The 14,684-nt window shown below is 34.4% G+C and overlaps 1 protein-coding gene across 1 annotated transcript in view; it reads right to left on the bottom strand.

Annotated features, from left to right (window-relative positions):
- The window catches only part of KCNH8 (potassium voltage-gated channel subfamily H member 8), a 194,115-nt gene that overhangs the window by 130,181 nt on the left and 49,250 nt on the right, over window positions 1–14,684 (bottom strand). Inside the window, exon 2 of the mRNA XM_035316085.1 lies at window positions 394–627. Coding sequence (XP_035171976.1) covers window positions 394–627 — 234 coding nt within the window. The remainder of the gene's footprint in view (window positions 1–393; window positions 628–14,684) is intronic.

The following is a 14,684-nucleotide window of genomic DNA, read 5'->3' as shown; positions in this document are numbered from 1 at the left end:
AGTGATTGGACTGAAAATTTTACATACCTACTGCCTACCTTAATTTTTGAATTTCATTTTCATCAATAAGGGGTCAGGACATCAGGATAAGAAAAAAAAATGCAGTGTCATACTAAGTGCTGATATCACAGTGCCTCACAATGCGGCTTAGGACCCTGGAGTTCTCTACACAGTTTTATAACTTTCCAAACAGCTAATACACAATCAGAAAAGCTAATATAAACATAGTTTCAATGTGCATCCAAAAGCATCCAAATCTGTTCTTGTAGGTCTGACTGTAGACATAGAAAATAATTAAGTGGAAATCAAACTATGTATTATACAGGTTAATGCTAAGTTTTATTCTTTGGGACTAACAGAAAAATAGGAAACAAACAAACAAATAAAACTTACCATTCTTCTTATAGAACATGATTTCTCCTTTGAATTCTATCTTTTCCTCCAATGATTTCTCAATCTGAAGAATCATCTGCTCATTTGTTTCAGCACCAAGTAAAAATTTACAGCTGCAGCTCTTCTGCATGACTTCAGTTCTTGCAAATCCAGCAAGCTCACAGAAGCCATCTGAGCAGTAAACAATAGGGAATCCCTTAGCCACCTGAGCATTTGCAAGGATGAAGTTACTATCTGTAGAGGAACACAAAAGTAAAACATGAATTACACACAGATTTCTACGTCATTTGGCATAATACTTCTTTATCTTTGTCGGAAAGCACAACTGGGCATATAGTTACAAACAAAGCCCCAACTGCCTGCAACATAGCTGCAACTTCTGTTTTTAGACCATTAGTCAGAATGGTCTAACAGATCACAGAGCACTCTCATTTAATGATTCTTCATGTACCATCTTGCCTTATTGCATCTTCAAGCAATAATTTACAACTGCCTCCAAGATGGCACATCCAAAGAACACTTGAGCAAGGACTGGGGATGAACATGGAAGCTTTGGAGAAGTTTCAGAGGTGCTTCCACTCAAATTCCTCCCCTGTCTGTATAATAAAGATGACTTTTATCATCACTTAAACTAATTTATTTTATAACATTTTTCTACTTAAAAGTAGAGTTGAGGGACATTCTGTGGCTATGTGAAATCTTTTGTCCTTTATTCCCCCACCAGACTTTATTACTTTTTATTTATTTATTTATTTGTGAGGAGGAAATTATTTTATTCAAAAGCACTGCCATCTGTTTTCCAGAGCCCCACTATACTTTTTGTATATGTAACAGGCACATAAGAGTCACAATGCTTTTATAACTTAATGCATTTTAGAATTTTAAAGTGTACGTGAAATGCAATCAACATCTTATAAATTTAAGAAAGGTGTTTTGAAATGAACATCTATCAGCAAAAAAATGAGGTTATAATTTGTGTTTGAATCTTTAAGCATGTTTTGCAGCTGAATGGTTTGTTTCCATGCCTTGTGGAAGTGTCTTTGAAGGTTTTGTACTTTAGACCCTCATCCACAGTTTACATCTACAGCTGTAGCACTGTATGGTCTTTTTCAACCGTCACAGAGACAATTTCCAGATAATATATGAAGTTCTGAAACAAGGTTTTTTTTTTTTTTTTTTTTCTTTTTCTTTATTTTTTTCCCCCTTTTTTTCCTTATCTTCAAGTGAAAAAATAAATAAATAAATTTTATGTGAGGAATTGTCCAAACTTCACATCGAGAGAGGAAAGACTTTTTTTTTTTTTTTTTTTTTTTGTCTACTGCTTACTAAGGAATGTATACCTTACAGCTTGCTATCAGGAGCAGTCTAGGCCCAAGACAGATGTTTTTCATATTTCAGACTTATATGCATGTGGATTCTTGTGTGTATTAAGAAAAAATACAAAACTAATTTAACTAAGTATCTCTTGATAAATATATGTACATTTAAAGAGAAAAATTGAACTATTTTAATGAAAAAAAAAATCAGGTTGCTATGCCTAAATTCCATACAGGGCTATATTATTCATGAATGGAGAGGGAATTGACAAAATGCAATTAGTAAAACTGAGTAAAAATAAGTGTGATTCAGACTTAACTGTCACAAGAGTTTTAGATCCATGAAATTCCATCAGCTTCAGCTACTGTATTCTTTATTTACACAAGGGATAAAATTCTATGGCTTGTATTGTTCCATATTTTTAATACATTTTTTTTTTTAATCTTTTATTTGTTCATGAAACTGCACTGCATTTACTCCCTTTTTCCTCAAATCTAATTAAAGTATTTTAATGAATGATTGTTAAATTAAAACAGATGCTTCCCCTTTACCATATACTTTAAAAATGCATTCAGTGCAGTGCTTGGTTTTGCTTGTCATTTTTATTTGCTTAGCTAGACAATAAGGATCATTACCATTCATGCACTGACATGCTGCTTCCCCATCATCACAAAACTAAATCACCACACTGCCAAAAGAATTAAAATCCTATGGTTCCACTGCAGCTTAATGATGGTATTATAGTGAAAGACCTGCAAAATTGTACATCCCAAATGTATTTATAACTATCAAATTAATATAATCCTGAGTTTCTTACTGTTTAAGATCTAATTATGCATCACTAAGCAGTTTTTAAAATTTGTTTTATTATTATTCTAATTGTGAACTGCAAAAAGCAGAATATAGGACACCAAAAGGACAGAAAAGATTGGGAGGGAGGATGCTTTCTAAGTGTAGGAATGTTTGAATATCATTACGAACAGGAATACAGTGGACCTCACTAAGAATATCATTTTATGAAAAGTATTAGATGGCCAAACACTGCTGTTGTTTACATCAAAATAAACCCAGAATACTTTATGCTACCTTATCATTCACAGCAGAAAATAATTTACTTCTAAAGGGCCAATCTGGTGTTGGCTAGAATAACAGACAATAATTCCTATAACATCAGTGGATGTCTGATAAGTCTTGTTTTGTAAGTCTAATTATATTACACTTTTTTTAATAATGACAGTAAAGAATCAGCTTCAGGAAGACACAATTAGGATTATGTTTTTTGTTTTTCTTGAGGTTAAAATTTAAGTCAGATAATTAATGATACAACTGTAATCCCAAACTTGTATACTAAAAGAAACATTATAGCACTTATTGAAGCAGCATCTTTTTGTCCAATAATCTTCTGTATTTCACTGAATTCTTAAGTAATGTTTCTTAAGGGATAATTAACTTTAAATTATTACACAAAATAAATTTTCTCAAATCTATCTTAAAATATTATGGTTCAAATTTATTTGCTTTTCATAATCTGGAATCTTTGATATCACTTGCTATTTGTAATGAACAAAAAGCACTATAACATATTCAAAACAAACAAACTAACAAAAATGCAACCCAACCTAAGCAATGAGGGTGAAATGTATATCATTTAAGGCTCAGTGCAACACAAAACAAATTCAGCGTTTCGTTCAATGTTCTTCAGAGACAGCTAGATATTAAAATTCATAGTAGGAAGAATGATATTTTATTTAGAATAATTTATTAGAAATCTATAATTCTTTATAGACTAGAAGTCAGAATTTAGGCTTATTTTTAACCAGTAGACCAGTTGCAATGAGAGATACAAACCTATTAGTATTTGTATTTTGATATATATTCATCTGTAGATTGCAACACTTCCATAAAAAATAATAATAATAAAAAAAAAGCATTCAATTTCATATTGATTTTTCAACACATCAACATGAATATTAAGTTATTTCATTCAGGTTGATTGGACTTAATGATCAGTGGACATACTAGATTACTGGCAGTACTTTTAAATTTACTTTTTCAGATAAGAAAGCTAAATTCAAGTTATATTAAGAAAGATGTAATTTTGAGTCTATTGGACTGTTTAAGAGTACAGGGCATTTGCAGGAACAGAGTAGAACTTCTGCCAATCTGCAGACAGCCAAATAATAAATTTTGACAAAACCACAACTCAGAATTTGTCAAGCTCAGAATTTGTCAAGTGCTCTAACTTTGGGCAAAATAAATCAAATATTCAAGTCATATATTTAAATATTAGCGTGGTTGCATATTCGAATTTGCATATCATGCATAGAGCCTGCTTTTTAAAAGCATTTCTGTTAAAGATGAGATAATAAGACTAGACACCAAAAAAAACCCACAATATTCACTAAAGTTTTCCTTTAACAGCAAGACAGTGAAGATGGATAAATACTACAGAGATATTCCACAAGCATTCAACACAATTTAAAAGCAGATTTGTTTCAGCTACCCTTCTTTTAACTTACATTCATTTTCTATAAAGGTCACAGAATCACAGAATCACAGAGAATCACAGAATTGTAGGTGTTGGAAGGGACCTCCAGAGATCATCAGGTCCAACTTCCATGCCAAAGCAGGTTGCCTGGAGCAAGTTGCACAGGTAGGTATCCAGATGGGTCTTGAATATCTCCAGAGAAGGAGACTCCACAACCTCCCTGGGCAGCCTGTTCCAGTGCTCTGTCACCCTCACTGTGAAGGAGTTCTTTTGCACATTGGTGCAGAACTTCCTGTGCTCCATTTTGTGGCCATTGCCCCTTGTCCTGTCCCCACAGACCACTGAAAAGAAGTTGGCCATATCCCTTTGTCTCCCACACTTAAAATATTTATAAACATTGATACAATTCCCTCTCAGTCTTCTTTTCTCAAGGCTGAATAGACCAGGTCTCTCAGCCTTTCCTCACAAGGGAGATGCTCCAGGCCCTGTATCATCTTAGTGGCCCTCTGCGGGACTCTTTCCAGGAGATCCCTGTGTTTTTTTGTACTGGGGAGCCCAGAACTGGACACAGTACTCCAGGTGAGGCCTGACCATGGCAGAGTAGAGGGGGAGAATCACCTCCCTTGACCTGCTGGCCATGCTCCTTTTAATGCACCCCAGGATCCCATTGGCCCTCTTGGCTACCAGGACACACTGCTGGTTCGTGGCCAGATCTAATTACTTTTTCACATGAAAGTTTGAAGGAAGAATATTAGGAGCTTGCATGTCTGCATTTGCTTTAGAAGTAGGACAGCTTGAAGTAGGTAGGACATTGATCAAAAAAAGACTCACATGGTTTCAAGAAACCTCCATCAGACACACAGAGTAAACCCAGAGACAATTAAACAAACTGAACCAGAACCATGCTATCTCCACTTTCAATCACAGGCTTACCCAGAGTTGCCTTGTTTCAGTGATTATTCTGATACTCAAAAATTTTAACCTAAGAAACAGAACATATTTATATAATGCACCATACAATCCAGAAAGAAAGGTTTGTTAAAAATCCCATGACAGTGTTTTAGAATTGAGATAATTAAAAGAAAATATTATTATGCAATTCTTGGCTTCATAATTAATGCACACAATTTATCTGACTGTTTGTAATGACACCATGTTACATTTAAACTCAGCACTCCCTTGATAAATCTTACTGTCATCTTATTTAGAAAAAAAAAAAAAAAAAAAAGACAAAAGGGTTTTTGCCTTAATAGTGTAGCTGTGTCTGCTATAAATCTTATCTCCATCCTTCTCCAGTTCTTGTAACTGTTCTTTTTGCTCTTTTTATTCAAAGTCCAGATGGTTTCTGCAAGTCTTCCTCTTTAGGAGTGAAGAGAACATCTATCTCACTTTTGAAACTGAGAACAGCCAACCACCATTCTAACTTAAATATCAAAAAAAAAAAAAAAAAAAAAAAGAGTTAAAAAGAAAGGAAAAGTGACAAAAGAATGAAAATCCCTAGCAATGAAGGGAATTGCATGCATAAACAAGTGAATCACATAACCACTCTATAGAATGGAGAACAGTCTATAATTATTCTGGATGAAAGGAGTTGCTACACGTAAGTTTGATTCCATGGTTCCTCCACAGGCAACTTAACAAGAGAAATCTCACTCTATTCTCATGCTGCTACAGAGAACTTGATCACATTAAGAGGTAAGTATACTTCAGTGATTAAAACAGCATACGAAAACATTTAGCTTTATGTCAGCACATTTAAATGCAAGTGAGTTTTATTAGAGTTCAAGCTCATTTACTAGCTATACTTTGAATCGAACTGAAGCCAAAATGGTTTTATAATACATGCATTTTCAAATATCGGAATTTATCTTGAAAATCTCAGTGACCTGTGTGTCAGGCCACATTAGTGACCTGTGTCACTAATGTGAGGTTAAAATTTATCTAGATCTACATGAGTCAGAATAAAATTATTTGTTTATAATGTTATATCTCCCCACTCTTCACTAGAAATAAAATAAAAGCATGTTCCAATGAATCTACAGGAGTAAAGGATAGAAATACTGCATAATAAACTATATGCATGGAATGATGAACAAAGGACCCATCACTGTAAGCTGTATAATTGATTTAATTGGCCATGTCACTTCAAATAAAGGCTGACATTACAAGGATTCATAAAATTGGGTAACATTTAGAAATTCAGAGTAAGAAAAAATATTTGAAGTACCTAGTTCTATGGATTCCGATCAAGGGTGAGCTGCCATAGCTCCCATTTAAACTGCATAGAAAAAAATAATTCCCATTATGTAGAAATGTTCTGAATTCAGCAGCTGAGAAAACTTTCACTTTGCATTTACAATGATTTTTAGTCTGACAGTGAACGTGCTTCACTATATACAATACTCTGTAGCTACAGAAAGAGTTAATCTGTAATACAGTACAGCACAGAGACATTCAGATAAAATGAGCTTTAGGATGTTAAAACCTCTTCTAGTCTTGTTGATTCACACAGATCACAAGCCATTTATGATATTCAGTGCTTAACAATCTCAAACCTAGTCTTCAGTGTCATTACTGCATCAGGTCAATACTAGATTAATTTATGCAGCCGTCTTCATGAACCAAAGAAAATACCTATTCCTGGGACAATGTAGAACAAAGAGCAAGATGGACCATGAAGGAAAACCAAATAACAAACAACCAAAAAATAAAGCCAAGGGGCACTGATTCTCCCAAAAGCCCTCATGCTGAGTTGGGGTACTGGACTCCTAGAAAGAGAGGAAAAAAAATAAATAATTTGCTCCTCCAATAGAAATCTCTCTATGTGCTCCTATTTTCACTTCTTTTCTAATTTATTTCTCATTTTCATCAACCTGAACTGTAAGGTGTAAGGGTTGGAAAATACTTTGTTCAACATAGTATCAACTCTGTTACTGCTAACATTTCACACAGCACATTTGAAACAAAAAAATGGTGCAATTGCAATGGATGAACTAGAGTAAAGGAGAGGAACAATTAGCAGAGATGACTTTGAAGTTCTTCAAAATTAAACTCCACTAGAAGCAGATATTTATATCTTTTCCTGAGAAGGAAATATTAACTAGTTTAAGAAATCTCTTTTCACTTATTTATTTATTTATTTATTTATTTATTTATTAAGATTTACTTGGCATTACACTTTCACACATACACTATATGTAACAACAATCTAAATCCAGCAAGCACTGGATTTAAAATTGAATCAGGGTTGCAATTAAATATTTCTTTTCCCACTCTTAAACTGTGAGGTACGTCATAAATGTACTAATTCTCCTCTGGCAAAAATGGTGCATACTATATCACTGTGCCTCACCTATGCAAAATGATCTATCCCTAGAATAGACGCTGACCCAGGTCTGAGTTTAAAGTGAAGGGAAAAGGGACAACAGTCATCCTTTCTCAGCACCACCTGCTTAGTGTAGCAGTTGCTGTCAACAGTGGTCAACTCAACATCCTCAGCATCACTATAACAGATGAAATTTTCTGGCCCTGCAGATGGTGTCAACACAAAATATTTGTATACAATTTTCATTTCCATATGCAGGATACATAAATAACAGTATCCAGACCTTTGTCTTGTCAAAAACCTTAACTGTTCAAATATCACATAATCCTTGTGTTACTGTTACATTCTCTGAATAAGAAGAATGCATCATTTCATGTATGCACTTAACTATCCTGAAGTTTTTACTCAAAGCAGCTCAGAGATGCTGACTCACACATAATTTTGGTGGTGTTCACCAACACTTTAAAAATTGTTTTTAATACCCATGAAAATCTCAGGCCAGCTTGTGATTTTTACTGTACTGAATTCATTCTATACTTATCTTACTAAAATATTAAAGTAGCAAAAGTGTACCAGGGCTCTATGGCTAAAAATGACCACTTGGAGACTTTGCAGTTTATATACTCCTCTCTCACTCCCTGAAATTTAGAAAAATCTCGAGTTAATTTTAAAGGTGTGAGGAAGCAGGCTCCCATGTGCTTATTCCAGTGACATAAGTTATCAGTAAGATAACTGCAAGAATTTCTTCGTGCAGTGTTCTTAGAGAAGCAATGGTAACCTAAAATGATGCTGTGGGGAAAAAAATAAAAAAATAAAAAAAAAATGTTCAGAGAATGTTCTTCTGGCAAATTGACATAAATTATGTCAAAAGAGAATTCAGAAATTGATTAACAGTGACCAGGGAATGTAATTTCCAGAAAACAATTTTATACTAGGCTATTTACTATAACAAAGAATGACACTTACCCTTTCTGAAATGTTGTTTCCTCTTAAATCAAAATAATTTCAAGAATCTCAAAGTAGGGCTCAATGATGATGTACTCTTGAGCAAGATCTGTGAATAAATTTCTTTCTGCAGTGGAAGGGAATGTTGTGAAGTTACAGGTGGGGATATGATAAGGTTGTCACTTTCAAACCAAAACTAAAACCAAAAAAAACAGACCATCTTGTAGTGGGTATCCCAGCTGAGAATGATTTTCAGAAAAATCCAGAGGGAAAATGCTGAAAACTGTGAAGAAGTTGTGGCTGAATGAAAAAGAAAAGTAACCTTAATGGAAAAGTAAAGTAGATGCCTGAATTAAGCTAAATTAGACAGCCACCCCTCAAGTCAGCACCTCCTGAATGATTGGTATAGAATAGAGCAAGAACTCCTGAGCTTAGATCTACTGAATTATGGAAAGATGTTAAGAAAGAAAGAAGCTGATAAAGGAACTTGAAAGGCCTGAGTAGAACACTGGCATAAAATGGTTACAATCTGGAGAAAAGATCCAGATTTAAGCTAGAGATGGGAAGTTCAAAGCATCCAGGATTTCCTTGCAATAAGTAGTACAGATATAAATAGGCAGTAAAATCATCAGATTGTTGTTGTTACCTTAGGAAAAAAAAATAATAATTTGGACTACTTATTGACTCATAAAAGAAAATCAGCAAAAGAAAAGCCCTGAAAGAAAAAAAAAAAAAAAAAAAAAAAAAACATGAGAAAGCAACTCATACACTAGACCAATTTTCAGGAATTAGCCCAAGATCTAAAACTTCCATATCCAAGAAAAATGCTATCTATTAACTATTCTGCAGTTAATCATCATTGTTAAGGAAAAAAGTAATTTTTATTTCAGTTTTCAGCTAAATTTCTCTTACTGGTCCAAAAACTTTCATGCAAAATCTTTTTTTTGCCGCTATACTTGCAAGACAATCACAGAATCACAGAACTGTAGGGGTTGGAAGGGACCTCGAAAGATCATCGGGTCCAACCCCCCGCAAAGCAGGATCCTCCATGCTGCCCACGTAGGCATCCAGATGGGCCTTGAATATCTCCAGAGAAGGAGACTCCACAACCTCTCTAGGCAGCCTGTTCCAGTGCTCCGTCACCCTCACCGTGAAGAAGTTCTTTCGCATGTCGGTGCAGAACTTCCCGTGTTCTATTTTGCGGCCTTTGCCCCTTGTCCTATCCCTACAAGCCACTGAGAAGAGGTTAGCTACATCCTTCTGTCTCCCACCCCTCAGATATTTATAGACATTGATAAGATCCCCCCTCAGTCTCCTCTTCTCCAGGCTGAACAGACCCAATGTCAACACTACTTTTGGTCTACAGCAATGAAATATAAAGATGCTGCAATCAAATGCCAGGTTTATTATGGGAGGTAACTGGAAGCCTTGCTTTGTCTTGCCAAAGGCCAATCTAAAGCAATTGACTGAGGACACTTTAACGAAATGTCAGCAGATACTTGTTGCTGATTGCAATTTTTTTTGTGTGTGAGAAAGAAAAAAATTATTTGCTCAAAAAAGTTTTGAAACTGCTTGTAGAAAATCTGGTGTTCACACCATGGATTCATCCTCTATCTTATCAAGTAGCAGTGGCACTGAGCAAACAGAGAAAAATACTAGAAATAGACAAACAAAATTTTTTTAGCATAAATGGTGGAAAGCTTTGTAAGTTATGCTCACTGAAAACACCAAAAGTTGAAGAAAGCTGCAAATGACAACCTGCTAATATCTCCTATGTGACCCAATGCTATAAATTTGGAAGTAGTTTTGCTGTTCTAGATACCATTTTGAATGTGAAAAATTATTCAGAAAAACTTAAAATCATTTGGATAATTTAACATGCATTGTATACATCAGCAGAAATGACTTTGTTTCATCAACTTCTACTGCTTTGGTGGCCACAATTACCAAAATGGTGTTAATCTCGTCTTTAGACCACTGAATCTCAGTGTCAGGGTCAGGAACCACATCTCCACAGAAATGGTGGAAAGTATGTTAAACAGAATAAGGACTTATATCTGTCACATGGGAAACATATGGGGACTTCATTCCTTCATGTCTAAGCTAGACTCTCTTAAAAACACAAGAAGTGGATAATATCAGTAAATATGTCACAAAGGACTTCAGAAGAACCTTTAAAGATTATCTTCACATAGGTAGGTTCTAAACACTGAGTAAATGCACCTCACCTTGCCCATGTCATCCTTTCTTACAAATAGAAGTCAAAGAGCATTTGTATGTGAGGTACTTTTCCTTACCTGGAAATTCTTAAAAGAAAAGGAATGTACAACTTGTTGTTGCTGTTTTTATTCTAACAAAATAATGTGAATGAAATGTGAGTCTGACCTCTTGGATTAAAATGTGATGTAGGAAAATCACTCAATTTCAGACCACCCTATATATCTAATAATAAAAAATATGGTTATTACACGTATAGTGCTCCAACTTAAGTTACGATAGCAATAATAACTCTGAAAGTCTTGGGTGAAGGCTTCACAAAATCTAAAGTTAATAGGTAAAAACACAAACAAAAAGTGTGAAACCTAGCCTGTTAAAACAAATATTCTTACAACAGCAGAGAACATATATGGTAAGGAGGACTTATGTAGAAAATGGTAACAAATGTTCTGCAGTGCCTTAAATACCACGGTGTCTTATTAACGCTATGGGACTACTACTTGCAACCCTGTAAACTTTACCTACATTGCTGATGCAGTGTTTTCAGAGCCTCTTTTACATTATTTTTCCTTTATTCTTCTCATGTTCTTATTTTTATGTTGTCACAGCCTTGCACCCACAAGCCACAATAGTGATGGCGTCTTGTGGGAAACACCTATCAGTGGTCTAAGAATGACCTCTTCATTCCCTTTGCTTCCTTATCTCACTCTGTAGAATTTAGTTTATTAGAGCAAATAGAAATACTGCAGAGAACAAATTAGATAAATAGCCATTTAAATACTCAGTAAATATTAACCAGTAATATATGCACACACAAGCTTAACAAACAGTAAATACACATCACTACAAGCAAATTCACATATGACAGAATCACAGAATAGTTGAGGTTGGAAGAGACCTCTGGAGATTATTTAGTCCAGCCTGCCAAACAGGGTCATCCCAGACAGTGATAATAACGTCATGAATGTGAGCAAAAAATTGGAGGGTTAGAGAAGGTTCTAATGAAAACTGGATAGCAGCATGGGAAAGCAATGTTAAAAAGTTTTTTCTTCATAGCCAGCCAATATACTGGAAAAATACCCAGAGCTCTTCTGGGGATCCTCTCCCTGCTCATCCCAGCAGACTGTTGGGGAGAGTATTCCTTTTCACTTCTCATTCTCTCTCTTTGTTATGTTACTTTTCTCCTAAATCGGCTTTTATCATTAGAGTCAATGTATGCTGTGAGCTCCACTACTCACAGGCTCCACTACTAAACATCTGTATACGTAAGCATATCTTTTGTGCCATCACAAACTTTCTATTCATTCACTCTTGCCTGTGCAGGCTTTCTCATGTTTTGTCCCTTGTGCTCTATTTGCCACCTAGCTGAGCTCAGCGTCTAACCCAATAAAGAGGGTTATTTTTTATTTTTTCTTAAACTTGTGTTCTTGTGTTGAAGACCTACTGGATTAGCAGGCTTCATCCTGCAGTCATGTGAGAGCAGAACTTCAGAGTAAGAGGGTGGTGGTTAGAGCAGCATCTAGAAGGAGGAGGGATAGTATCACACCCCTTAGAGGACAACAACCCTTTAAATTGGCTTGGATGATTCTTTGTATAGTAACAAGTGTAAGCTACTTGGGGTCAGTGTTCTGTGGTAGGGACCAATTGGGGGAGCTAACAGAGGATGCAATACTATAGAAATGGGGCATCTTTTAACAAACATGTCTGAACCTCAATGCTGGTGCATTGTTTTCTATATTAACACAGATTCTTGTACAGGAGTTACATCAGTGGAGCCACAGCAGGAGCCAAATAAATAAATAAATAAATAAATGTTCCAGGGAAAAATGAATTTTCTCATCAAGGCAGTCATCCAAGCACTAAATAACAAACTAGAGTCTGATATAGTAATAAATTGGGATTCATTCAGAAGAGGGATAAAAGTCTTTTTTTATCCTTCCAGGTTTTACTTCTTTTATCTTTCCCTTCATAAGATAAGACTTTCCATTAGTTTTCAGCCTCAGCTTAGATGGTCAGACCTTTCAGGGAGCTGCCCAAGAATCTCTCTTGCTTCAGGAAAACTAGATCACAGGTTTCTCTCTAAGAAAAGACAGTTTTATTTTCCTATCCTTTTAACAAAGCCTTGAATATTAAAGTATGCAAGATCCAACTCTTTTCACTCCTGGAGACAGAAGAAATGGGGAGGCTGAAACTTGGTTCTCATTCCCATTTTTAGTTACTATTTGTTTCATCCCTATCAGTTGGTGGAGATGGCATCCTTCTGCTGGAAGGATTAACTTCTTCAATTTTGTTATATGCCATGTTCTAGGACATTTTATAAGCATATTAAAGACCATAGTCCTAAACTGCCTAAATGATGACCAAACTGTATCTTAAAAGAGTCAAAAAGTAAAAAAGGAAAATAGAGGAATACAGGGAAGACAGTTTTTATCAATAGCATTCTCTAGAAATGGCAAAATAATTATTAAATTAGTTATTAAACTAGTTATTTTACAGATGTATGCACAAGTCCAATCATTAACCTCTTTCGTCTGCTTCCTTACTCCACTTCATTGAACAAATTCCAAAGGGAAAGTTACATGAATCGTGTTTTTAGATGTTATTAAAATATTTTAGTAGTTTAATACCTTTATGAGTGCTTTTTTTTTTTTTTTTCAAAAATATATTGTATTTTATTTTTCAACATATAGAACTATTCACTTGATTATAATACTTTAAAATTAATTAGAATACTCTCTTAAGACTAAGTTTTGGATTTTTAAACTTATTAAAGAACAGCAATTTACCATCTTTCCTACATACCAACCAACCCTCTACATGTCAAAGGTTTCTTTAGAAGCAGAAAATGTATTAATCACTTCTCTGGAAATGTTATTAACTAGCTTTTAATTAACATTTAAACCTGTTTTTTAAAATATTTTATTCATATAACCTTTTCTTTAGAAAGGCATGTGTTCAAAAAAAAAAAAAAAGTCAAATAAAACATATATGAAATTAAATAATTTAAATTGATATATCAAAGTTCTAAGTAAAAAGATTTTCATTAAGTATTTTTGTGGCTCTTTAAAAAAAGAAACCAAAACTAATAATGATAAGCTACTTCTTTTTACCATTTCATATGACATATGACATAGTAATGAAAATGTAAAACATCATAGAGGGGAAAAAATCAATTAAGAAAAGAAATCAAGAAAATAATTTCACAAAGCTTTTGTCCTTCTCAGGGTATAGCTGCAATAATGGATTAACCAACATTACTATTACTATTATTATTTTCAGCATGTCAAAAAAGTAAATATGTTTGGACCTTTGAAAAGTAAAACACCAGTGAGATTTCAGGAAAGGGTTTTCTTCCCCCTCCCTCCCATCCCAATGGCATTTAGGAGTCCAAAATATATTATATTGACTCTACATTTCCTTTTTCAGAAACGCTCTATGCATTTATTTATTTTTTAGTTATAGAGGTCATTCATGTCCTCTTCTTTAAACAACTAAGGTTATTGCTTGCCCGTTTACTCACTTGTTATGTTCTCTACTGACTTCATAACATCCAGAACTATTACTTTCTTGAGCAGCCTGAGTTCCCAAGAGAGGGGACTTATGTAGGTGTTTTTTTTGTTGTTGTTTTGTTTTTTAGAATAGAATGGAAATAACATTCACCTCAAACTTGAATTAAACAAAGATCTGAGATTTACATATTCTTGATCTTCAGTCTACTACAGTAAAAGTTCATAACATGCAAAGGTTAGTCATATCAATCCCTGCCTTCACAGCATTTAACAGCCCTCCTTAAAAAAAAAGAAAAAAAAAAAGAAAAAAAAAAAAAAGAAAAAAAATCTCTTCCATTCAGATTTTCTTAAAAAGAATGAGTAACCTTGTTAAGAGTTTGAACTCTTTGATCTTGTCCAAGCCTTCAAGAGACACAACAAACGCATAATCTGCTATCAGCTATATACCTACAGTGGAAAACTTAATAACATAGCAATAATCTGTACAAAT

Source organism: Oxyura jamaicensis, chromosome 2 (genome assembly GCF_011077185.1).
Source record: "Oxyura jamaicensis isolate SHBP4307 breed ruddy duck chromosome 2, BPBGC_Ojam_1.0, whole genome shotgun sequence".
NCBI lineage: Eukaryota > Metazoa > Chordata > Aves > Anseriformes > Anatidae > Oxyura > Oxyura jamaicensis.
Note: the sequence above shows the minus strand (reverse complement) of the source record. Positions and strands in the feature narration are given on the sequence as shown.